Raw genomic sequence first — 24,928 nt, 5'->3', positions numbered from 1 at the left:
AATATAACGTCGTTCGACGTTTTTATCCACAAATAAGGGTTCAATTACGCCACATTTCAATTTTAGCTACCAAGAGCGGCGTGTGCAGTTTCGTAAATTCATGCCCGGAAGATTTCTTTGCCTGGAACAGCTTGAAATATGTGACACGCCTAACTTGGAGGGATGGACGAATGAAGAAAAACAAATTCTTCACCGTTGTTGACGAATCGTCAGGTCCCCTGTAACAAATGAAGCAAAACGAGATGCTACTGCGCTTAGTCATCTACCAACAATTTCCTCTTTGGTCATTGGAAAATTTAAGCTCCACTTCTTAACTTATTACTTTAAAAGTTTATTCTCTATGGAGAAACTGACATTGTATGATTGCCATCATTTGGATCGTCTATTTGAGGACAACCAAGCATCATCTTCTCTTAAACATTCGAGAATTCTGTACTGTGATAGACTGATGTCATTGCCTTGGTACCTAAGATCACTGCCTTCCCTCCAGAGATTTGATGTTATGGAGTGTGGACGACTGAATCGCATTTCTGTTTTGGAGTCCCTTAATTCTTCACCCGCAATGGATTCAACCGCCACACATTCACTTACTATGCAGTTTTTCAACGACGTTTGATTGTTTTGTCCACAAATAGAATGGCGACGACTGGTTCATGGTTGCACATCTAACCCGTATGTGGAAATAGAACACAGAGATGGTTCTTGAAGATGACTAGAGAAAGAAGAAGCCAAATGTCGACTATATCTTATGCAAGTCAACTGCAGATCTTTCAACTCAAAGGTAAGTTCATCATGTTACACTCAAATACACCTTTATGAAGATGCATAACAACTTGAGATGTAAAACATCTTTAGCGTTTTTGCATTCTGGATTACATACTGGCAGTAAAATTTAAACTTTATCAGTGTTGGTTTCATATGGTTACCACATCCATTCAAAACTTCACTTCTTGTTTATTATACAGTAATCTTTTGCGAAGTTCATATAGTACCTGCAATTCAAGCATTCAGCTTCAAACCTCCGTGGCAAATAGCTATCTCAAGCTATTAATGTTTCCAACCATCCATCCATCCATACCTGTTTTTCTCCTGCAGTAATGGAGCTGTTGATACCTTCTGAAATTCATATATACAGATCCTAATGTCAGTGGCTAATGGTAATTACAGTTGATGCTTCCATTGTTTCATTCAGACACGTTTTCCATTAGACATTACGGAGCAGTGTGTTTTGTTAAGCTCTTCCCTCAACAAGGTACATACCATTTTGCTGGTTTTCACGCAAGTATTTTTCTTAAGTTGAAAAGACCACGAACGTTTTGCCTTGTTTTCGTGGTAAATATCAATGCCGATTTAGCAGTGTTTCGGTTTCAGCGACGGAGGCCATGATATTCCGCTGTATTCAAATATCACCGCCGTCTTCTTATGTGACATTGATGCTTTTACTTCTTACAAAATATATTAACCAACCTAAACATAGCATAAGAAAGTTTATATACCTCTAAACCATGTTACTCGGATTCAAGCGAGAATGTTACATACGGGCATCGTTCCCACTCAAATGTATATAAATTAATAAATATATTGAACTATATCCGAGTATGAGACTGTCTAATTTGCATGGCATGCTTATGCTACCTGTGTAATTAACATAATGTTAATGAACTATGTTCATTTAACTCGACGATTGTCTGATTAAGCCACTGAGAATAGCTAAATCACACTTTTGGACACAACACAATAGCATAATACCACTATAATAACTAAAATACGATACAAAACATGATATGGAAAAAATATAAAACCAACATAAATGCATGAATCTGACAATTTATATAACTCGAATTATTAACGTGTCGATCTTTTTATGAATATAAATTATCTTAAAATCGATTATGACACGAGTAGAAGAATTTGTACGTCTAGCTAAAACAACAAACGATTGTATGTTTACTCCCTCAATTCTCTTTTTCCTACGGAAAAACAGGGGGGAAACAATAAAAGAAGAGATGAGCAAAACCCCAAAGTCATACAAAACAAATGAATCCTACATATCAAACTGGTAAATGGTGACTGCAAAGTATCCAGGTTTAAGTAGTTTCACCGATATCATGGTAAAACCACGTTTTCTTTTCATTTTTCATGTAGCACCGGAGGCAGCCTCGGCGGCCTTTTTCTCCTTTTGTTTCTCCCTTTTCTTCTTGTTTTTTAGTGCATTCTTGCTCATTTCACTATATTATCACGGCAATACTTGTGAGTTTCGGAAAATATGGACATCAAAGACAGTATTGATGTATGGTAAAATTAAAATAGAAGTAAACTCACCCTGCAGAACTCCCGCCAAACAACTGCAATTACAAAATCATTAAGATAGTCAAGATCACTAGAAAGAAACTAAAATATAGGAATATGAATCCTAATAAGGTATTCCTATGGGCAAGTTAGCTAGAATGAGCGGACTTGGGAGGTGCAAAGTCTCATACACTATATTTATACTCGAGTCCTTGAAAGGTCATATCTGCATACCTTGATACCCGTATTTGAAAATGCGTCAAACACAGGTAAGCCATAGGTTATAAAATCAGGAAGTGTTTCACTTGCAGGGTGACTGTAACTGTGACTAATACGATACTTCCCAAAATTGATCCCATTCTAGCTTTCATGATTTCAACCTGATCTTCAATGACATGGTCTATTAACAAGGTATACTTCCAAAGTTGATATTTTTGTCTTTTCACCACTTTGTAAAATCTTGTCATTTAGTTTCTCGTTTATATGTTGCATTCATTCAAATTGCTATCGTAGGATACCCCATAGTTGTCAGAAAATACCTCTGCCTGAACTGCTGCTGCATTCTTAGCATGCGGAGGACGATAAGCAGCAGGCTTCTTTGCAGGAGGGTTGACCGGTGAAGGCTTTTTGGAGGTTGACCCTTGTCCTGGAAAATGATTAACTATGTCAACACGTCTAAAGTCAGAACTTGGTAGTCAAAGCTATGTTAATTAGATTAGAATGTCACATACGGATACTTCCAAAAAAATGAAAAGTCAAAGCAATATAGAAGCAACTTATGTTTGAGAATTTGAAGAAATAGGACCTTGTGATTTGGTTTCTTCAACCTTCAAGGAATCAACCGACTTCATAAGTTCAGCAATTTCACCAAACTTTTCAGGTGACTCCGGCTTCCAATCAGCCTGCATGAAGAATATCAAGTAACGAAAAGTACACACGAAACCAGTTCACGAAAAGAGCACTAAATAATCACAATACTCACCTGGAACAACTTGTCAAACATCTTCTTAAAGAACAATGATCCATTGTAGTTAAAAAATTTAATACTTCAAAAACAGCAGAATCAGAAATTAGTAAGTGAATCATCAGGTAAATAACAGTTATCCTTGAATATGGTCAAAGAGTAAATATGAAATTGACACCGTCTATTCACATATTCAAGGTTAACTAGTCATAAATATGACGGTGGAATGTAGATTTTGGAGCTCTAATATACCCCAATAAATCCTTGTTATAAGAAAATGACAACAATCACATACCAATTGTCAACTTGGAGTCTGGGAGCTGTTGTGGCAGTCATGAAATAGCGTCCATCCGCAGACCACTCACTTGTTACCGAGCATTCAGCCCTAGTAGTTCCAAGCTGCTTTTTACCCACAAAGTCCCAGAATGCCTGAAGCGTAAAACTTAATATTAGCTGCATCATGAATGAGGGTGAACTGACTCGGAGAAAAAAATCCCTGGGAACCACCCAAATACCAAACTCAACTCCACCAGGTAAATACTTGGTAAAACAACATTAGGATGAAGCAAATAAATCATGGCAGACAAGAAGATCGATAGTTAAAAAGAATACAGCAAATAAAGTGTATACATACCATATCACCAGGCAAGTTACCAAAACCAGCCAAGCACAGTACTGTATATCATAGACTTAAGGCTACAATTTTGTATGGTCAAAAGTACAATGAACAGATGATTAAAGCTCATTAGACAATGTAAACAGGAAGAAAAGCATGAATTATTTACAAAAGGATACATTTCCCCTTTGGATTCCATCGAACGGTATTGTAAGGACCAGATCCCAGCTCAAGTAATGGTTTGCACTTCTTGTCAAATATTGTTGCATTTGCAGGCATAACTGAAAGTATGTCAAGGGGCAGTTGCAAAAAGGATTCATTGAGAATGAAGTGAAAGGCTAGCCCTTGTTACCATACAATTTATATATCAGATACACTTGTTTGACATGACTCATTATATATTTGTATTTGAGGGTAGAGAGCATATATAAGGAAACACATACAAAACTTTGAGCACGGCCAGTTAGTTGCATATAAAGTCTCACTAGAGCCAAAATCTAAGCAAAACCAGCTGGATCGAACTGCATTCTGTAACAAATTTACACAAATTACAGACAAAAGTTAAACCATGAGTAATTTCAACTTAGACCCTAGAAACATCGAAGAAAATTTCTTGACTATTTGTATGTAATGCACTAGAGGGATCTATCTGTACAAAGCAAACTCCTTCCCAGTAAGGCCCTCCAAGAAAAGGATACATCCATAAACAACAGCAAACTCCTTCCCAGAAAATGACCACTGAACATCATGAATGGGCCCCTCCTTCCCTGCCAATAAATGTAACAAAGTCAGAAAACTGTATGCATGGTGAAGCAAAAAAACATTGCTTTCTGACTGAAAAAAAGAAGCAGAATTTTTATTAACATACGGAGAGGAACAAGCCCTTCAAAGGTCCCATCAGTGGTAAGGTAGTTCAGCTTTGACTCCCCATAATAGCTCTGGTTAGTCTTATCAACATCGGATTGCACCACAACTAGAAGTCCTGTTGAACAACGATTCCAATTTAACTGCACTGTAGAACATCGAAAAAAGCTTCTTCGAGCAAGAGGTTGGCTCTGCAACTCTTTCTCGCAGGGATATATCTGGACACTAGCTGGACTCCCCTGCAACCAAATCCAAAAGTTTAAAGAGGTAGACTCCCAAGTACCATTAATAGTTTTGACACACCAGCTGATTACAACACAACTTATTGGTAACTTCAAGGTACTTTATATGGAAAATTTCCGACATAGTAGCTCTTCAAGAGTTGCTTTCCACAAGCTGAATTGGTCCCTTTTTTTTGTCAGTTATCAGCATCTAACATCCTTAAGACTCCTTTGTTCTTTTTACTAATTGACCTCAAATACTTGATTGAAGCCCTCCTCCTCCCCCCCAAAAAAAAACCCAACTTTTGCGATTAAATTTGACAAAGTTCCATCGGGAAAACCCAAAGTACCAGCTTTCAATAAACTACTAATGAGTAAATTGAAACTCAAACGTCCAGATTTAATCAAAGTCTCACAAAATGAAATAATCTGATCCAATCTAATCAAATCATATTTATTATAAGCTTTTAATTAACTTTGACAAGTTCCTCTACTGTCACAAATGAACCAAATTGAAGTTCAAGCGTTCAACTTCAAGACACAGCATGTCAATAGAATAATCAGAAAAACATTAAATCAGGAAAGATGATACCAATCCTAGACACTTCCCAGGCTCTTTCTTTTCATGACAAGAAACTAGAAGCTACAGGAAAACCAACCTTAGATTCTGGAACAAATGCTGCCACATGGGACCCAGGAGCCTTGGAAAGCTCCACTGCAGCAACCCCAGGAATTCTTAGCCGATGCAAAATTCCTTTAGAGAAATCTGCAGGATCAAAAAACTGTATTTCATTTGTAGCAAGCCGGCATGCAACAGCTTCATCAGAAGTGAACCGGATCGATGGCCTGCGACACAGATTTACACGTAAGTTAACATAGACATGCCAGAGAAGAAGATATGGGGTGTTAGAAGATGCCAAATTGGAGAATTTTAGTGCCCCAATTAGGCATAGTTCTAAGAACATCTGGATTGAACAATTAGAGTTTTGTTTATTTTCTGGTAAAGTTAAAAAAGATTCATAGAAACTGTTGCAACAACAACAACACGTAATGTAATGTTATGCAGCCAAAATATGCATGCTCATATATTATACCATGTTGCTTTTGTCATGTTTTTCTGAAACTGCTGGTAAACAGCATCCCCGGTCTCTACACTCCATAAGACCACATTCTTTTCCTGAGTTGTAGTAGATTTCTGAAAGGTTTGAAGATAAGTCCCGCATGGGGACAAGGCAGAAGCGACATGCGGGATCTGAAAACATCTTATCTCTTTCAAGGTGCTGGAATCATAAATACTAATAGCACAGTCAGTTTTAGTCACCATAAGCCTCGAACCATCGTCACTAAACTTGGCACTAGTGCAAGGAACTTTTTCAAGCCTAATCCCAGGTTGATTATTGTTATCGAATGGAGGTCCATTCCAGATTGAATATCCATCCGGTTCTCGAACTACAATAATTCAAAAAAAAAAGGAGAAAAAACATATTACATACAGACTGAATTCTAAAGAGAAGCATAGTTATTAAGTACCTAAAATCTCTAAAACCGATGAAGTTTGCGCAGATGCTGCTGCCATTGGAGGCTTAGATAAGAATAACTGCAAAAACTCAATGTCAGAAACAATTCAAGAACAATTATTTTAAACGAAACTGCACTTCATTCTTAGTTTACATTAAACAGACAACCATACAAGCACATCAACGATATTGTTAAAGCTTGAAACAAAATAAAGAATCAATCTTCCAATAAAATTTGATAAAAATAATAGGAAATAATAAAACAAATTGAAAATCTAATGCTATATTCAATTGTTTCTTTACTACTTTCTTCAACCTAAATCACTGTAAAATTGAAAAAATGGTAAAAAATATAAAAAAAAATTAACACAAAAAAGGTTCCGATTTTTTTTTCTTACCAAATTCTTGAGAAGAGGGGAAGAAATACTGATCGGATGAGAAACCGACGTAGTAATGGCGATCTATGCTGCAGTCGAACCCTTCACTTGCAAATCAGCTACTAAAAACTTGCGATCCGTCTTCGGGAGTCGGCTACATACATGTTGCTAATTGCATTCAAGATGAACGACGTCATTTTATGTTTCTAATGCATTTTTACTTTTTAGGGCAAAGCATACATATAATTCTTTGATTATATAATGTTATTTTGTTGAGTACTCTAATTATTAAAAATTATAAAATAATTTTTTGATTATAAGATACTATTTTGTTGAGTCTCCAATAATTAAAAGTTACAAAAAAATCACTCAATTATTATTATATTTCAAATTTATCATTTTCTATTAAAATTAACATTCATTTGAGCTAGATTTTAACATGTTCACTAGAATATGATAAAATTTGATCTAGAATCATTTGAAATGTATTTTATAAATCGAGTCTCTATTTATATTATGTCATCGAGCAGTGCTTGAAACATTATGTTATCGTGTTAGTTCTTGAAAGCAACAACAGTACTAATAGACATCATTATATCTCAGTCAACATGTTAACGTTCAAATCAAACTACTATCAAATTTTTGACTAAAAAAGATTAATTTAGAATATATAAATAATTAAATGATCATTTTGTAACTTTTAATAATTTAATAACTCAATAAGTAAAGATTATTTGGTTCTATGCCCAACTTTTTTTTTTATAATTTGGGATGTATTTATTTTTCGTAATGATTTGGTCAAGAATTCTAGGTCCATTTTTGTTTACAATGTATTAAAATTTAGGGTAAATTGTAGTAAAAACCACTCAACTTTGGATAAAATTTCAAATGAATCACTAAGTTTCAAAAAGTTATTAACATTTCACTTTAAATTAATTGTTACGGAAAATGTCACTTGACCTTTAAGTGTAACAAAAAATTTTTTTTTAGTTATTATTGAGTGTCTTGATTGTAACAGTCAATAAATAAAATAACTAAATCTTACAATTGATAAATAAAATGATCTGATTGTAACTAAAAAACATATATTTTAATTTTAACAATTGAGTGTTATATTTATAATAATTAATTAATTGAATTACTTGTTTTTAATTTTTGAAATTTAGAGATCTATCTATAATCTTACTATATATTTTACCCTACAATTTTAATAAATTTTAAGATGATAATAATTTATATTACAATCAGATTCTTATCAGTTATTTTCCAGGGAAATTTTCCTTTTGGGTTACTAAGCTATTGAGGTGGTTTTATTTTGACCAATGAACTAAAAATTATATCAATTAAATGACTAAACTATTAAAATAATTTTAATCAAATCATCTTAATGGAATTGCAGATATCAGCAAACTCAAACTTGTTTTGTTAACCGATCATTTTAGATAAAGAGTTGAAGTTGTTTTTAAAAAACCGAAATATCAATCGACTTGCTACGAAAGATTTGTAATCTTGATATGCTGTTCCGTAGAACAAGATACGGATAAATCAATGGATGACGAGCTCCAACAACTGGTGCCACTTTCCCAAAATGCTGCACTACTTGGATCAAGGCCTTGAGTTCATAGTTTTAAATTGAGGTTGTTGTTGTAGTTTCGGTTGTGGATATTGTAAACATTACGATTTGATTTATTTCTTAAAATAAACTACGATTTTATATAGATGACATGGTGATCTTGAAAAATGTTATGACGTGACCGTGACCGTAATTTAATACTATGATTTTCCCCTCCACTCTGTACAGCAATCAGTTTGCAGTTTGCAAAGGATGGAGAGAAACGAGGAGTTGTTGAAGAAACAGTGAAGATTCGTATCTTTGAGAAGTTGAAAGAAGTGGAAGTGAAGAAGAACGGCTTATCCAGGACTGGTATTCCACACAGAATTTTCCAGGAAAACAAAAGAAGTTTCTCTTCCATGGTTGAACGCATCAAATATAAATTTATAATTGAAACTATTCCAAAATGTAAAATTACATAGAAATAGCATATTAACACAACACTTTGTTAAACGGATTACAACCGGAAAGACAAATTACCTATGAAGTTTTGGAAGACAGTTTAAATGCTAAACCAGAGTTAGCCAATTCCTCTTGCATAAGCTTCTCCAAGCGTTCAACCATGGCGGGTGTGAGATAGTTCAATCTCCCACTTCTCCTTTCCTGAAGAAATTTTCGTTTGGGATTCCAGTAATGAACAAATCCTTCTTCTTCACTTCCAGTTCCTGCAACTTCTCAAAGCTACAATTTTTCGCCATTTCTACGACTCCTTGCTTCTCTTCCTCCTCCGTGAATGGAACTCCCAAGAACATGGCCAAGTGTTTCAGCTGGGAAATGATGTCTTCCTTAAGATTTTCATATTTTAGAAACAATATCTTGTTTGGATTTTCTCGGCCTGCCTTCCAGTAACCCAGAACCTGATCAAAAAATGGCCCATTTATAAAGATTCCACGGCTGAACTTGTCAAAAACTTTCTTCAGTGAGAGTGACTCGGTTTTCTTCTCCAAGCTTGTCGGTGAAACGCCAAAGAGAAATGAAAACATCCATGGGATTTCTACATAAGTAAACGATCTTACAGTGGGAATCTTTAATGGAAGTGGGCAAAGAAGCATAAGGAACGTGGGTGGCAAAAACCCTAAGCTTATAAACACAAATGCCTTCGAGATCGGGACAAGGGTTGTTCAAGAAAACATCAAGCTCCAAGAAACTAACAAGTTGGTGGGGAGTAAAGTTGAGCAATGGATGTTCATGTCCATCATCCTTTTCAAATTGATGGCGGTACAAAGTGGAGAAAGTCAAGGCCTTGAGCCAAGTAGTGCCACTTTTTGGGAAAGTGACGATGAAAACATCGGAATCAAATGCTTGGAATTGTGCCTGGAAAGAAATCAGACTTTAGAAAAAGAGCAGTGCACCAAAAGCCTTGATAGAGATAAAGATTGGACACTCTCTAACCTTGTTCTTTAGGGAGGGTGTGCACCAGTTGTTGGAGCTCATCATCCATTGATTTATCAGCATCTTCGGTTCTCGAAACAAGTTTGGTTTTCTCATCTCTGTATCCATAACAAAACCAGCAGCGAATCCAAAAATTTTCTCACCTGAGCACCAAATCAACGCTTGGCTCCAGCTAAAATTACCTACTCCACTTGGTCTCAACATATTGAACAACCCACATCTACTCTAAATTAACTAAGGTTTTCTGTCCGTTTCACGCAGACAACTTGAACATTGAATATTAGTAATTCCATCAACTAAAAAAATTTCTAGTCAGTTAGTTAACTAGTCTTATTTTATAGTGATCTAAAATTTATTCAATACTTTTTCCATTAAAATCAAATTTATGAAATTTGAATCAAATTTTTTATTTAAATTTAATTGTAAATATTCTTCACCGTCAGTCTGCCTATATTCAATGTTCCAGTTGCATGTGGGAAACAGACCAAGAGAACCAAGAAGATAGTTTTCGAGTGTTCTCCTTCTTCATATCATTTTCTCTATTTTTTTTTTTTTTGGGGTGGGGGGGGGGGAATTCTTCATCCCTTTTTCGACTGGCTGTTGGTTTCATCATGGATACATCAGAAATCAACAAAGCCAAACTTGTTTCACTAATCCTAGATGCCGATAAATCAGGGGATGAGGAGCACCAACAACTGTGATTTCTATGCATCCCTGGATGGTGGTTTAAAAGCTGTGACTTATATGCAGAGGCATTTCCAAGCATTTGATTCTGATGTTATCGTCTCCGGTTTACAAAAATGTGGCACTACTTGGCTCAAGGCCTTGACTTTCTCCACCTTGTACCGCAACCAGTTTGCAAAGGATGAACATCCATTGCTCTCCTTTAATCCTCACCCACTTTTTCGTTCCCTTGAGAGTTATTTCTACTTGAAAAACCCTTGTCCCAATCTGGAAAATATTAGTGTTTACAAGCCAAGGGCTTTTTCCACCCACCTCCCTTGTGCTTCCTTGCTCGCTTCCATCAAAGATTCCAACTGTAAGATTGTTTTCGTGTGCAGAAACCCGATGGATATGTTCATTTCTCTTTGGTTTTTCCTTGACAAGGTTAGAGACAAAAGCAAAGAGTTATTACCACTAGACGAAGCTTTCGACAAGTTCTTCCGTGGAATCTTTCCGTTTGGACCGTTTTTCGATCACGTATTGGGTTATTTGAAGGCAAGCAGAGAGAATCCCAATAAGATACTGTTTTTAAAATACGAAGATCTTAAGGAAGACATCGTTTCTCAGCTGAACCACTTGGACGTGTTCTTAGGAGTTCTATTCACGGAGGAGGAAGAGAATGAGGGAGTTGTTGAAGAAATAGCCAAGATTTGTAGCTTTGATAACTTGAAAGAGCTGGAAGTGAACAAGAAGGGTATAAACGAGTCTTTTGGGATTCCATACAAAGCATATTTCAGGAAAGGAGAAGTGGGAGATTGGAGCAACCATCTCACACCCGCCATGGTTGAACGCTTGGAGAAGCTTATGCAAGAGAAATTGGTTTAACATTTGAACTGTCTTCCAAAACATCCAAGGCGTGATCATGGGGCGTCTGTCCTCTTTATCTTTGATATTTGCTTGCCGAGAACCATCCACTAATTTGCCTTTCCAGTTTCCAGTTGTAATCCGCGTTAGAGTTCTCTATTACGTTGTTTAACCAAAGTGTTCTGTTGTTAGTCTTTTCCTCCTTTGCACACTATGGTAACGGGTGAGGCCCAGCCCATAACTATATCTTTCTATTTGAATATTTTAAAATTTCACTTGAATTTTGATTAAAATACGCATGTAATCTGATATATACGAATATATATATCTATAATTTTATTTTCATGTAATAAAATAAAAATTTAATTATATATATATATATATATAATATTATAACAATTATTTCTCTCTCTCTATATATAAATCATTTCTCAAGTTTAACAATATATTAATAGTGTAAGGCTTTTAAAAATCTTACTTATTTTTATGAGCTTTGTTTATTTTATTTAAAACATAATATAACAAAAATAAACTAACTAAATTATTTGATTTGTTTACAATCATAGTGAATTCACGTATTTAATTATAATGATGACTCTCGTAATTTATTTTACTTCATTCACAATTTTAAGATAGAAACTCATAATTTATTTAAAACATCACTGTCTTGTTTCAGTACTAACTAGTTCTTGATAAATTCTTGACTGTTTGAATAGATGGTTAGGTTATCTTAATTTTTTTCTCTTTCTAAATTTTTTAAAAATAATAATAAGGTACTTAATATCATTTAAACAATATTTTTTTTGACAATCATTCATTTAAACAAAATTTATAAGATTACTTTTGTATGAAATATATAGATTATGATAGTTTTAAATATTATTTAGAATTAATTATTGATATTCGATCTATTGACCAATTAATTTAGTTAATATTTTGTAAAGGCATATTTTTAAATATATAAACCTATTTAATTTAATAATACATATCATTTAATTTCTTTTTTCGTGTCATGATCGTTAAAACAACTTAAATTATATATGAAATATATAAATTCTTATATTTTTTAATATTTGAATAAGCTAAATTATGATACTTGAATATCTCAATTATTACTTTTGTTCTGTTTTAGTCACCCAACTATTATTTTTAAAAATTATATCTAATATTACATGTTGATTTTATTTTGGTCACCTGTCATTAAAAATTAATGGAACCACTGATGTGATAATTTTAAAAAAATTCAATAATGATATGACATTATCTAATGGTATCACGTTGGCATTACCATTAATTTTTTAAAGGTCGATGATCAAAGTGAAAACCAAAACGTAACGTTAAGTATGATTTTGAAATAAAAAATAGTTTGCTGATTGAAATGAAATAAAAGTGATAGTTGGGGTACTAAACTTGTAATTTGCCATATATTTTAATTATTTTTAGTGTAATTATATATATTTTTAGTTTGGGTAAAGTACACAAATGGTTCTTCGACTATAGGGTACTGCTTTGTTGAGTCATTCGATTATTAAAAATTACAAAATGGTCACCCAACTATTCATATGTTCAAAACTCATCATTTTCCGTTAAAAAATTGATGGTCATTTGACATTTTGTTAACATTTTGATTGAGATATGATAAAATCTGATATTAGAATTGTTTGAGTTATATTTGTGGTTCGATTATGCATTTACATTATATCGTCAAGTCAATGCTTCAAACATTATATTGTCGAACCAGTGCTTGAAAGTAACGGTGGTGCCAATAAACATCATTAAAATATGATTTTATTATATCTCAATTAACATGTTAATGTTCAGGTCAAATAACTATTAATTTTTTAACGTAAAATGATGAGTTTGGACCATATAAATAATAATGTGACCATTTTATAACTTGAACTTAACAAAATAACTGCATATAGTTATGAGATTATAACCGAAAGATTATTTGTGTAATTTGTCATTGTAATTTTATACTAAATTAGGAAAAACAAGTAATTGCAATTTTCAAGTACAGAGCGAGTTGGATTTATGACAAAATCAGTGATTTGTAGATATCAAAACCGTGTGGGTCCCGTCCCCTCTTCCTATTTGGACATTGGGCAAAATTACGGTTCCCGTATACGTCGTGAAAATCTTTATTAATGTTTTACTGAAGGAAAAACACAACAAAATGGCCTTTTGGACTTTGGGTGTTGATCGTTTTTGTTGAAAAAAAAAACAAGAAAACTGTATCACAAAAGCCTTAAACTTTGTCTTTCCATTAAAAAAAACAACCCTTTATGTTGAATTTGGGTGCCCTCTTAAGTTTTGAAAGTTTCTCAAAGCACAAGAACTAGAGATTTCTTTGCTTTGAGATGTGTTTTGGCAATGCAAACTTTAGGTTCTTGGTGAGTTGCTTTACTCTATCCATTTCCATTTGGCTTTTTCATGGTGTAAGCAAACTGTTTGAATAAATGTTTTGCTTGAAAGTATCTTTATAATAATCATAGTTCTGTTAAGTAAAACAATCTTTGGGTTGGTATCATTGAGTTATTATTTGGACTTAAACTGAAGGAATTAGAAGATTACAACTGCAAATCATATGTTTTTTATGGTTCACTTATGCATGATTTGGAGCTTTCTCCACCGTCCAATTTGATCATTGTGCCTAACTTATTCTTATTCCATGAATTGTTTAATTTAGTTTATTTTTATGTTAGTAGGTTACAGTGTTCTTAATTGATTCCTGCAACTGTTGTCTGTTTGTGAGGCTACATATTAATATAATTATTATGGTGATATTGTTTTTTAATGATGTTTTTGTGATTAAATTAAGGAATGGGGGTGTTTTATAAAATTATATGTCTACTTGTATATGAATAAATCATTATCTGCTGACTAAGGAAGCTGATGTTTTCCGGTTTATCATATTCAAACGATGCCATTGTGTCTCTTGCAGTTGATAAACAATTGTTTTTTCTTTGAAGGTTTGTACTTGGGATGAAATGAAGCTGATTTCTGCCCTCAAATTGGTGTATTTTTTTTTTTATCTTGGATGCATTTTCGCTATGTTACTCGGACTTGAGTGGTAGTTTGGATACGAATATACTTCCAACATATACGAGTATTTCAAGAAAAATGAAGACTCGGAACAATATAGTTTCTCTGATCAAAATAAGTTTAATTGTCGGTCAACTATTTCTCCTTGGCTCCCACCAGTCAGCATACACGGGTGGCCTTTTTCCATAATATATATATATATATATATATATGTATGTATATGTATATATGCTTTTATCCACTGACCAAAGCCAAAGGGAACGATCACACTTCTAAAGAAGGCTTTGAGCGCTTGGGTATTTTTATTTAGCCTTTCAATTTCGTCTGGTTTAAATAAGGGTTGCAGTATTGATTGTTTTATTAGCTTTGCTCTTGCATTTTCTTTTGTTACACATTTGGTTGAGCCTAAAGTTTCTGGAAAATATGGAAGATTCATGTCGAATTAGCAGAACATGCCGAATGTATCAAAGTTGAGAAATTATGATTAGATGGTCTTCTGCTATTGCAACGGATGTTATATAAGCAATCATGATCTTTAAGTCTAGTTAATTTGTTGTTTCAAATGTTCTTTGATTATCCTTTTCATCGCTATTCAATTGAATGAATAGAATTGGATCCACGAGATCGCTGAACTTGTGTGCTGTCTGTTATTACTTTGGTCTGTGATTCGTTTTTCTTTTTTTAACTAGTGAAGAAGAGATAGATATCAGAACAGCGATGGAAAACAAACGGAGTCCTTGCTCTGTTGGTCATAGCGGCTTCACTTCTTTGGCATCGAAACGACAGAAGTCGAAAAAGGTTTTTAGCCTTCTTTACTCTGTTCATTTGATGTCTTAATATTGATCTTAATTCACACTTTTTGGCAATAGGATCGGAAAGATCAGATCGGTGAACGGATTGTCGCTCTGCAGCAGCTTGTTTCACCATACGGGAAGGTACATTTTGCAATGAACTGTTACATTTAGGGTGGCTATGCTTTCTGTATGCTGCAACTGACATAATCCTTTTAGACGTTTTTGTCAATCGTTTCCGGGGAAGATCGGCTCAGAAGTCGAGTCTTATATTTCACATCTGCAAATATTCGTTTTTCTTTAGTGTTTACCAAGGGTTTTACTGGAGTTGTCTTCTAAAAAAAGACACGCAGTTGACGATATTGCAGTAACTGTGATTTTATGTTTGGTGCGTTGCAGACAGATACTGCTTCTATCCTCCTGGAGGCAATGGAATACATACGATTCCTTCACGAACAAGTTAAGGTCAGTTTCTCTCGCCTATTTTTACTAATATTAGTTCGTACGAATTGCGAATCTATAATGGTTGCTTCAAATAATCACAATCACAAATAACAGTGAATATACAACATGAAATTGTTCGGATTGTTGGATTAAGCATAAGGTCTATTGATTTATTTTCACATTTTAATATGTAATCTGAGAGCTTTGACAATTTGAGTAGCATAGCTTCTAACAATTTGAGCTTATGGTTCTATGATACAGTCAAGCTTCGACCAAGCATGAAGTGATCTGCTTGGTGTTTTTAAGTGGGAATTTCGGTTTGGTTTTACGGGTTTTTGTGTTCTTTTCGGATGATTTCAGGTGTTGAGTGCTCCATATCTCCAAAACATACCAACAAATAATTTTCCGGTGAGCATCCCTTTCATATAGAGATCACATGACGATGACCTTCTCTGAAATATTTTGTATAAATATCTATATCCGACACACAAGAGACACTAGCTAATTTTAGGGATAATAGTTCAAAAGTTACGATCTGATTTTAGATTCAAATTTTCCTTTCTTTCCAGGCTGAAAGTAATTATTGCCTGAGAAACCGAGGTTTATGCCTTGTTCCGATCTCGTGCACTACAGGAGTTGCTTGCAGCAGCAACGGTGCTGATATTTGGGCTCCCATGAAGACCACATCTCCCAAATATGACAAGGTTATCTCACAAATCAATTGACACTTAACTTTCTTACAAAGGTAACCAAACATTGTGACAAATTTACAAGCCTGGAGCACTAAGGATGATGGTAGGCAAAATTATCTGACCTCGGTTCGATAATCTTGTAATAAAAATGTACTTACACCATGGTATTTTCAAGCCGGTACGGTGGATGCAGTAACAAAGAGAGGTTAGGGGTGTAAAAAGGTCTTATGTTTAAGGGATGGACTTATATAATTTTTTTTACTTATTTATACTTACAGTTAGAAATTTCGGCTAGCGACCGGCCTTGCCATCGCAGGCTGCGTCCTAGGTTCTGTCCAAGACTGCTCAGATCAAACTACATTCATCTTTACTATCGGAACTTTATGGTTTTCTCGACTCAAGTCATGTAATGTAAAATGTATATTGATGAACATTGAATAACACAATAATATACTTCCCTTCGAAAGATAAAGGTTAAGTTACATTATACACCCCAAGGCCTTTTAAAATAAAACCCTAGTACCTCTACGTATTACTTAGATTACGTGTACTAAAAGGATAAAAATTATACAATAAAATCACAGGAAGTAAATTACCCCAGTTTAATACTAGCTGATATTTTGTGTATCTGAGGGTGAGAATGCTGAGTTATTGGTCTCACCACCGGTAGTATGCGACTTGATATATGAGCGGGCGACATCCAACATCACCTCTACCTCTTTCTTGTACTACACGGGACAAAAGTAATAATATAAAAATTCAAGCTCTTTTGCTTATAAAAATAAAGCATGATTATTATCATTAAAAAGCATAGTTCAAATGTTCGACTAGATTTATATCAACCTCGTTGATAGCGCCCGACTTGATTTTCGATTGCATCACACACCATTTCTTAAAATGTGCACCTGCCAAAATTGATACCACCCCATTTATCACAATTGTGATGTTCAGATAGAGAGAATGAAAATTTTCAAACTCTTGACTTTCACCATAGAATAATGCATGCGCCAGCAGCTAAATGTCATATTGGTATAATGGAAAAACAAGCAAAGAACATATAAATCTCTTTCTTTGTCGTTCTTTCTTTTGAGGTAAAGGATATGATTGAAAGACAATTTCTGGGAAACAGTTTTTATAGGAGCATATTGAACCCTTTGAATCGAGGAGTGGGATTTTACGGGATGGGAGAGGGCTAACCCCAATTGTGTGGTTCAAGAACTAATGGATCTTTGTATATGCCCTTAAAAATGATGTCAAGAGATGAAAAGGCAGCAGAAAACCTACCGACTTTTATATCTAAAATAGACGAATTTTCACTGTTGTTCTCCACGCACCATCGGCAATGAACCTGATACAGCACATAAACGTGATAAAAAATAAGTAAATAGTTCTTCCAAGAAGTTTAAACCTAGAACTGCCACTGGAACTCAGAACACTAATGTCTTAATTGTAACATCCAGCTAATACTTACCTCAAAGTAGGTGCCGAATGGAACATCATGTGCCTGCTGTACAGTTTCAAAAACCTGCCAGAAGAACAAAATTGGACTAAATTCAATTAAATGGGAAAAAATTGAATCAACAAAACCAAAAAGAGAAAATATGCAAAATTAAACGGATCTTTTTAACAAAAAGTGAAAACTATCAAGTTCATTGAATAAGAATTGATAAAACGGACGGGAATGATGTCATACAAGCTTTTTCTTATCCGATGATAAAACAGAATGTTGATACTCTGACATGGCAGTGTCTGGAGGACACATGGGACTATTACAAATGGTTCTGAATGTTATCTCTCTCACTAAGCCATCATATTCGTCAGCGGCATGCCACTGTCCCATCTGAAAGTAATGGAGAGTAAGTACAAACTTTCAACTAACCTAAATAGCAAGGAAAAGAAAATTCTTCGGAATATTACCACCAAGTTCGATGAGGGAAAAAAAGGTCAAGTTCATTTATTCATATCATTGAAAAATAGGAGATGATAGCATTTTCAATAATTTCCCAACATTTTTCCAGTTAAAACTCAACAAACCTATTTTACAAAATCAATATAGTTTCTTTGAAGAATTCAAGTGCAGAATAATACAAAAGGCATGTTTAATAGAATAAGATGGAGTAATACTAAATGATATTGGCTTACCGAAAGATTTGTATCCTTCCGTACTGAACGGTACTCGTTAGTAAAACTAGAGTCTTCACTTAATAATAAATTAAAGAACTGCTCAGCAGTGCATGGAAATACATCCTGCAGGAACCATTCATGAATCAGAAATATACCAGTTCACAAAATGATAAAACAGGAAAGGCAGGAAAAGATCTGATGCATACATTGAAGATACCAACAAGAACTTCTTCTTTGATAAAAGCTTGAGATTTTTCAGGTTTAGATGCATTATCTTTGGGAGCCGTAGCTTGCCTTCTACTACCTCTCATGGAGCTGCTATGTGCACGCAATGCTGATTCGGCCCTTTCCTACATAACAATAATACGAATGAAATAAAAGTTTCCTTGAATTGATCAATCAATTTAAAAGGATAGAATTTACACAAAAACAAATCCAAGCAAGGGAAAATATAAAAAAGAAAACAAAGGCATTACTACAAATCAAAAGGTCTCCTTTTTCTCCAACCAGTATATATATCACCATCATTAATCTACATAACATTTCATATTTGCTAAAAAATGCAATATATAAATTGGGTCTAAAAAGAAAAGAGACGACTCGACATTAAAACAGCCAAATTAATTGGATTTTCCTTATATATGCATGCACATTCCCCATGAAAAGATCTTTCAGTTCTGGTCCTACAAAAATCATTACAGCCAAGGTAAGCCAATTCAAAAAAAAAAATCAGTTAATCGTATTCATATAAAAATTTTCTGTTTCTAAGGACGAGAGTAATGTTTCTCATCATATCAAACTAACAATAATCAAGACTAGAGTTCAACAAAAGTTAACAATAAACAAAAGAATCCAAGAATAATTCATAGAGAACAGGAAGAGAACCTTCTTTTCAGCTTCCAACATTGCATGATAGTTCTTTGCTGCACGCTGTAAAGCTCTTAGTGCATGGTTCCTGTTCCAAAATGATGCAAATTTATACCTGACTCTACCTGAAAGGTAAAAGAAAAATAACAGCAACATAAACAAACTTTTAAATAAATTAATGCTAAAACCGATTTCTGATTCTTGCAAAATGAATTCTTCCTATTGATGTGTAATAAACTAAACTTGATCTGTAAGGGAAAGATCCACGAATGCATAGCTGAATTGAGAAAGGGAAATGTCTAGTGTGTAAGACATCAACCTGTACAAATGACCACATGAGCACATAATTTTAAACAGTAGAGAAGAGTGTTCATTCAGAATGTAAATCATAGGATTGCTTCTTTCTTTATTGAAACCAAAAGAAAAGAAAGGATTTTTATTTCTATTTTGGAAAATTTTAACACAATGCAGTAAAAAAGTAAGGAGATAATCTCAATATGAAAAATGAAAATCAGCTAAACGCTAGTATATTGGCCAAAAATTATCCCCATAAAGTAACCAAAACCTCACATTTGGTAAACTCAAGTTGGCCTCAATAAATCATTAATATATAATCTCTTTTAGTTCAAAATACTAAAAGATATAAATCCCTCAAGCTCTGAAGCATTTCGGATAAAAAATTTAGCTGCTCACCATCAGAGCTCCCCAATGGAGGTACACCATGCCCACCAGTACCCATCCGAAGAATAATTGTTATCGCAGGATTAATGAATGCATGCTGACTTCTACGAATCTGCATAAACCACATGAAATTATAAGCATAGAAACATTAAAAATTATCGCTATCATCCTCAAAACAATGCATGTAAGCATTTACAAAATAGTTCTTGTTAATGTCACAAAACAAACTTGAAGAAGTACCCATCACAAGAACAAAGTTTACCTCATCTATATCCCCCAATGGTATCACCACCTGTCATGGAAACAAAGATTGTTAAGATTTGAATCACTGAGCATATCCTTTCAGTTTACAATATACCATAGGAGGTGTTGATTCTATACAGCTTCTTTTGCTCTTGTTATATGGTTTACTTGTTTTCCCCTTTAACGAAGGAGCACAAGGAGATTTTTATGCGTAAAAGTGCACATCTCAGGATTCTACTGTCAGTGAACACACCATTATCTTCAGCATATCTTTTGACAAGGTTACCAAAATTCAATAGGTTAAACCTTGGTAAATTATACACCAAGATGGCAATCTAACCTTCATTTGTTTGGAGAACACATTAGAATGGAAACAGATGTGCCATGCAGAGACATACATACGACCATGGTACAAGAATGATCTCTCAAGTGCACAAGAGTAACTATGCTCCACAACCTGAAAGATACTGTCTGTTAGTTAACCTGCAGCTTGATGTGATGAAATGGGATTGCCAAGAACTCCTGCCTGTTAGTTTTACCGTATAATACCTTGACTTATTTATAAATAAATCTTGTTAGAGATAAGTTCATGAAACTTGCCTCATCTGGAAGGAGATTAAATATTGTTTGTAAAGGCCCTGGCTTTTGGTGAACCACTGTAGGTCCCTGCTTATCTGAAGAAATCCTTCTTCGAGAATTAGTTCCAGTATATCCATTTATACCCCTGTCAGTAAAATTAAACTATTCAATGAAAAATAGTGATGATAAAGTAATTCCACCAGAATTTATCACTAAGTGGGTTCAACATAGAAATAAACAGATTAACACAAATATTTCATTTTAAGAGATAGATATACTGAAAGCTGTAAAATATACCTGGAACAATTCCCAGGGAGTTTTATAGTTTTGATATGTAGACAAACCTGAAAAGAAGTGAAGCCTTTTATTGATCATTTTAAGTAGAAATATTGTAAAAGAGGCAGGAGAATATGATAAAAATGGAATTTGGGAATAAAATATCACCTGTCCTGATGTGCTATCTAAGGTATGCCATACTGCATTACTTTGACCTTCACTGTCAACGGTAACAGTAACTGAACCGAGAACTGCACTCTTCCAAATTATATCCCAGTCATATATGGTCACATTTATCTGCAGGGGGGGATTCTGTTAGACAAGCTGTGCCACAGAGGAAAATAGAGAGGACTGTCAATGGAGTTGTCTCCATTTATTTTTCTCTTCCAAATACATCCTTCATTGAATTACGCTCTCTCATTTTTTCAACAATTATGCAAGTATATTCAAAATAATATAAATAAAGTTCCCTAGATCACAATGCCAAGAATTAGAAGAGGAATACTCAGTCAGATACTCAGATTATAAGGAAAATTCTTGATACCTGGCTTTGAAAACAAAAACATAATCACAATTTGCAGAAGAAACTAAATATACAAGTCCATTTGAAAATAGTTCCTTTAAGGTGTGTTACATGTAGAAAAAGTAAAAAAAAAGAAAAGAAGAGACATTTTTAACAAAAACATATTCTCTCTCTAAAACTAGGAAGAGAACCATCATCAATATATAGTGAAAAATCATTGTTCAAAAGCAGTTATACATCTGCAGTCCAAAAGAACTCTCAGTTTACCTTAACATCAAGAATGACAAAATGTAAATCAAAGCAATAAGATTACTACAATGCTGCTTGTTAGTGATAAAGTATTCTGATTTTAACCAAAAGCACATGAATCGGATCCACAGGGTGTATACAGCATAATGTTCCAAGAAAAAAGCAAAACGAAACATGTCCAGTACTCCATATATAACAAGAAAAAAATATAATGTAAACCTGGACAGGAAGTTGATCTACAGAGAAATTGAACTCCTCTCCCCACATGGGGTTTCTTGAACCAGGGACCATTGAACTGCAACAGTAAGATGAGTAAATTCATAGGAACTGTACATCTATTATAATAATTAAAAAAAGAAGACTTATAAGGAAGTGAAAGGTGTATATCTGGCCATTTATTACTTTTCCAGATAGGCAGGGTGGAAAAGAACAAGCATGGTTATTCCGTCCAACTATATGATTTTAATTATTTACCAAAAGCTTTAGACTCTTATAGTCATATTCATAACCTACTAAACATGCAAATTATATAAACAGTACAAACATAAACCACTAACCTCAAATAGACACTTTTCCCTTAAAGAACCAAAAATGCAAATGCAGCCTAAAAATCTTGAACAAACAACAATTTTGAAAGGTAAAATTAACAAATAAGTTTAAAAATCCTTATAACCAGTAACTGGTAAGGGGGAAAACATAAATCTACTAATGCCAAAATAAACCAAAATACAAGGTGAGATGGGAAATTGGGAATAACATGAAAAAGGACAAAAAGAAAGGTAAAATGCCACATTCCCCTGCAAGTGCTTCTCATGTATGCCACTTGTATAGCTTACTTAATCATAAAAATCTTAATCTTAGATAAACAAGTTTTCTAAAATAGTTAGAAGTCATCAACCTTCATAAACTTGCACTGAGTAAATTATGACAACTAACCTGAATCTCTTTTCGGAACCACAGGTAATTATAGCATAAGGATCTGATGTGCCATTCAAGTTAGCACCAATGAGATTCTTAGCTGCCAGCAATTCCACCTTAGAAACAAAGCAAATGCAGTCTCATTTTGGGTTCAAAACAAGACACATTAAATGAAATAAATTCCCAAAGTACCTTGATTAGATATGGAGAATTAGTTTGAAGATCTCCTTTCGACTGGACTATCTACAAAATAAGTGCACAACTGCATGTCAAAGGAGTGAAAAATTACTCCATGAAAAGAGCACATGCTCCTTTTCATAATGCAATAGAGTAAGGTTGGCAATGTTCAGGTTTCCTGAGATGGGATTGAGTGCTTAAAACAGCTTTGCCCTCCATCAAACAAAACCCCAATTTATGGAAGCTCTATTAACAGATGAAGTTAACATTAACGTTTGGCAAACTCGCCTAAAGTAGTAGCATGAAAAAACAAGTGGCCTCTAGTCTCTTATTCAGTTTTGCACAAAGACAGATAACAGATAGTAAATTAACACCCCAAGTTATTCGTCTCCACAGAGTGCCCAACATATAAATATGGACAACCAAGTAATTAACAAGAATTTAGGCACAGAGAAGCAATTTGAATCAACTGTCACATACATCAATATCTGTCTTCTTGCGAATTCTACCAGCAATAAATAATAGCCAGCATAACAAGAAACTAAGCAACTTAGTGATCACACTGCAAAATTGTATTCCATTTAAGACCACATTGCTTACAAATTGTAAAGTTCCACATAAATAAGACTGATGAGAAAACCCAATGAAAATTCACAGAAAAGGAACCCTTTTTTTATATAAAAACAAGCTGCACACAATATATATAATTTTTTAAATTAAAAAAAAATGCTAACAAAATTTCATCAAACAAGGAACATGAATTGAACTTGTGTGCTAGAGGCCCATTATTTCAAGAAATCAATGCCATTAGAAACACCCCAAAAAAAAAAGAAACTTAAAAACTTACCCAGAAAAGTAGAGATGTAATTGTTAAATTGAACAAAAAAATCAACCATATTAGTAAAGAAAACCTCAAGTTTTGCTACACTCAATATCATCATCTACATGAAAACTCATAAAATAAAAAAATTCACGAAAATAAAACCATAAAAAATCACTCTAAAAAGGTCAAAGAATTGACCTTGTCTTTATCGTCAAGAACTCCATCAGCGGAATTATTCAAAAGCTGCGATCGATCACCGCCTTCGCCATCTTCGCTTTGCAATGCAAAAAACCAATAAGAAACGATCACGAATAGCGACGCCGCCACTGCCACTTTGATCTCCCACCATGAAGGCACCAAATAATCAACCAACACCGCCGTTTCAATCATCATAAATATGTTTTGATTTAAAAAAAAATATTCCTCCTTTTTAAATTTCAGCAACCACCATCTGTACAAAACTGAATTAAAAACACTTTAATCAACATTTTGATCACAATTCAAAAGGGTTTAATTTTAGGGGTTTTTGTTTGTAATTTAGTTTAAAAAATGTGGGTTTTCCTAGTTTTGAGAGTCAAAGATTGAGACTTTTGAACTTGATGAATCTGACTTGGAATTTTATCACCGGGAAAAGATCGTTTTTTATGACGTAATTACCCTTATGTTCTTTGGATAATTAAAGAGAATTTGTGTGTGTTTATGTTGTGGTTTTGGTGAGTGTGAGGGGTAATATTGTTGGATGAATTTGAAAGTTATATAAACCATTGAAAAGTAGTTTTCGCATGTTATGGAAAGAATAGAGTTAATGGGTAAGTTTAATTAATGGATTAGTTAATTTTATATCTTTGGAATTTTATTTGCTTTATTAATAAAACATAAAAAATAAATATTTCCAGAATAGGTGATTAAAAGTTATCATTTGACATCTTATTTTTTTTCTTTGAATTGTGAATTCAATACTTATTAAAAGTTTACTTCTCTCTTTCTCTAGGTAGAATTTATTCAAAAATACAAAGAAGATAAATTATGAACTTAAGGTACTATACATGTAAATAAATAGATGACATGATATGTTCGATGATTTAGATGTGAGTAGTGTTATTTAAAAAATGTATGT

At 33.9% G+C, this 24,928-nt stretch overlaps 4 protein-coding genes and 1 pseudogene across 6 annotated transcripts; 2 read left to right on the top strand and 3 right to left on the bottom strand.

Moving 5' to 3' along the window:
* Positions 1–1,821: 1,821 nt before the first annotated feature.
* LOC120218142 (eukaryotic translation initiation factor 2A-like) lies at positions 1,822–7,052 on the bottom strand. 2 transcript variants are annotated; one of them, XM_039215110.1, is made up of 14 exons: positions 6,899–7,050; positions 6,485–6,551; positions 6,049–6,403; positions 5,614–5,800; positions 4,738–4,972; positions 4,568–4,636; positions 4,049–4,150; positions 3,888–3,928; positions 3,549–3,682; positions 3,272–3,335; positions 3,095–3,191; positions 2,829–2,935; positions 2,323–2,345; positions 1,822–2,228 (listed from the first exon to the last, which is right to left on the bottom strand). In XM_039215110.1, exons 2-14 carry the CDS (start codon positions 6,528–6,530, stop codon positions 2,138–2,140), a joined length of 1,551 nt encoding a protein of 516 aa, XP_039071041.1. In that variant the 5' UTR covers positions 6,531–6,551; positions 6,899–7,050; the 3' UTR covers positions 1,822–2,137. The 2 variants fall into 2 exon arrangements, with proteins under 2 accessions (XP_039071041.1, XP_039071042.1); XM_039215111.1 differs by lacking the exon at positions 2,323–2,345 and having other exon boundaries at positions 1,822–2,158; positions 2,841–2,935; positions 6,899–7,052.
* Positions 7,053–8,940: 1,888 nt separating this feature from the next.
* On the bottom strand, positions 8,941–10,072 carry LOC120218031 (annotated as a pseudogene).
* A 425-nt stretch (positions 10,073–10,497) lies between these two features.
* On the top strand, positions 10,498–11,320 carry LOC120218144 (cytosolic sulfotransferase 14-like). Its single transcript, XM_039215112.1, has 2 exons — positions 10,498–11,070; positions 11,117–11,320. The coding sequence occupies exons 1-2, from the start codon at positions 10,513–10,515 to the stop codon at positions 11,144–11,146; spliced, it is 588 nt and encodes a 195-aa protein (XP_039071043.1). The 5' UTR covers positions 10,498–10,512; the 3' UTR covers positions 11,147–11,320.
* A 3,798-nt stretch (positions 11,321–15,118) lies between these two features.
* Positions 15,119–16,584, top strand: LOC120218145 (transcription factor bHLH153-like). Its single transcript, XM_039215113.1, has 5 exons — positions 15,119–15,222; positions 15,294–15,359; positions 15,615–15,680; positions 16,020–16,067; positions 16,229–16,584. Exons 1-5 carry the CDS (start codon positions 15,142–15,144, stop codon positions 16,382–16,384), a joined length of 417 nt encoding a protein of 138 aa, XP_039071044.1. The 5' UTR covers positions 15,119–15,141; the 3' UTR covers positions 16,385–16,584.
* Positions 16,585–16,758: 174 nt separating this feature from the next.
* On the bottom strand, positions 16,759–24,397 carry LOC120218141 (BAG-associated GRAM protein 1-like). 2 transcript variants are annotated; one of them, XM_039215108.1, is made up of 18 exons: positions 24,010–24,397; positions 23,004–23,054; positions 22,830–22,927; positions 22,113–22,188; positions 21,290–21,418; positions 21,143–21,189; positions 20,867–20,990; positions 20,607–20,723; positions 20,286–20,315; positions 20,036–20,135; positions 19,361–19,467; positions 18,682–18,825; positions 18,494–18,598; positions 18,045–18,191; positions 17,823–17,876; positions 17,636–17,699; positions 17,195–17,256; positions 16,759–17,079 (listed from the first exon to the last, which is right to left on the bottom strand). In XM_039215108.1, the coding sequence occupies exons 1-18, from the start codon at positions 24,202–24,204 to the stop codon at positions 16,960–16,962; spliced, it is 1,770 nt and encodes a 589-aa protein (XP_039071039.1). In that variant the 5' UTR covers positions 24,205–24,397; the 3' UTR covers positions 16,759–16,959. The 2 variants fall into 2 exon arrangements, with proteins under 2 accessions (XP_039071039.1, XP_039071040.1); XM_039215109.1 differs by having other exon boundaries at positions 16,960–17,079; positions 23,004–23,073; positions 24,010–24,137.
* Between the last annotated feature and the right edge of the window lie 531 nt (positions 24,398–24,928).

Source organism: Hibiscus syriacus, unplaced genomic scaffold (assembly GCF_006381635.1).
Source record: "Hibiscus syriacus cultivar Baekdansim isolate YM2019G1 unplaced genomic scaffold, ASM638163v2 tig00110195_pilon, whole genome shotgun sequence".
Lineage (NCBI taxonomy): Eukaryota > Viridiplantae > Streptophyta > Magnoliopsida > Malvales > Malvaceae > Hibiscus > Hibiscus syriacus.
This window is presented reverse-complemented; position numbering and strand designations above follow the sequence as displayed.

Excerpts from the sequence above, each read along its gene's own strand:
- LOC120218142 (XM_039215110.1), bottom strand. The coding sequence starts at position 6,530 with ATGGCAGCAGCATCTGCGCAAACTTCATCGGTTTTAGAGATTTTAG. Across the intron at positions 6,404-6,484 it reads ATCGGTTTTAGAGATTTTAG|TTCGAGAACCGGATGGATAT; the intron begins GTACTTAATAAC and ends GAATTATTGTAG. Across the intron at positions 2,229-2,322 it reads TTTGGCGGGAGTTCTGCAGG|TGAAATGAGCAAGAATGCAC; the intron begins GTGAGTTTACTT and ends GTGATAATATAG.
- LOC120218141 (XM_039215108.1), bottom strand. The coding sequence starts at position 24,204 with ATGATGATTGAAACGGCGGTGTTGGTTGATTATTTGGTGCCTTCATGG. Across the intron at positions 21,190-21,289 it reads TAGATAGCACATCAGGACAG|GTTTGTCTACATATCAAAAC; the intron begins GTGATATTTTAT and ends ACTTCTTTTCAG. Across the intron at positions 20,991-21,142 it reads CTCCCTGGGAATTGTTCCAG|GGGTATAAATGGATATACTG; the intron begins GTATATTTTACA and ends TTTTACTGACAG.
- LOC120218144 (XM_039215112.1), top strand. The coding sequence starts at position 10,513 with ATGCCGATAAATCAGGGGATGAGGAGCACCAACAACTGTGATTTCTAT. Across the intron at positions 11,071-11,116 it reads ACGTATTGGGTTATTTGAAG|ATCTTAAGGAAGACATCGTT; the intron begins GCAAGCAGAGAG and ends TAAAATACGAAG.
- LOC120218145 (XM_039215113.1), top strand. The coding sequence starts at position 15,142 with ATGGAAAACAAACGGAGTCCTTGCTCTGTTGGTCATAGCGGCTTCACT. Across the intron at positions 15,360-15,614 it reads TTGTTTCACCATACGGGAAG|ACAGATACTGCTTCTATCCT; the intron begins GTACATTTTGCA and ends GGTGCGTTGCAG. Across the intron at positions 15,681-16,019 it reads TCCTTCACGAACAAGTTAAG|GTGTTGAGTGCTCCATATCT; the intron begins GTCAGTTTCTCT and ends GGATGATTTCAG.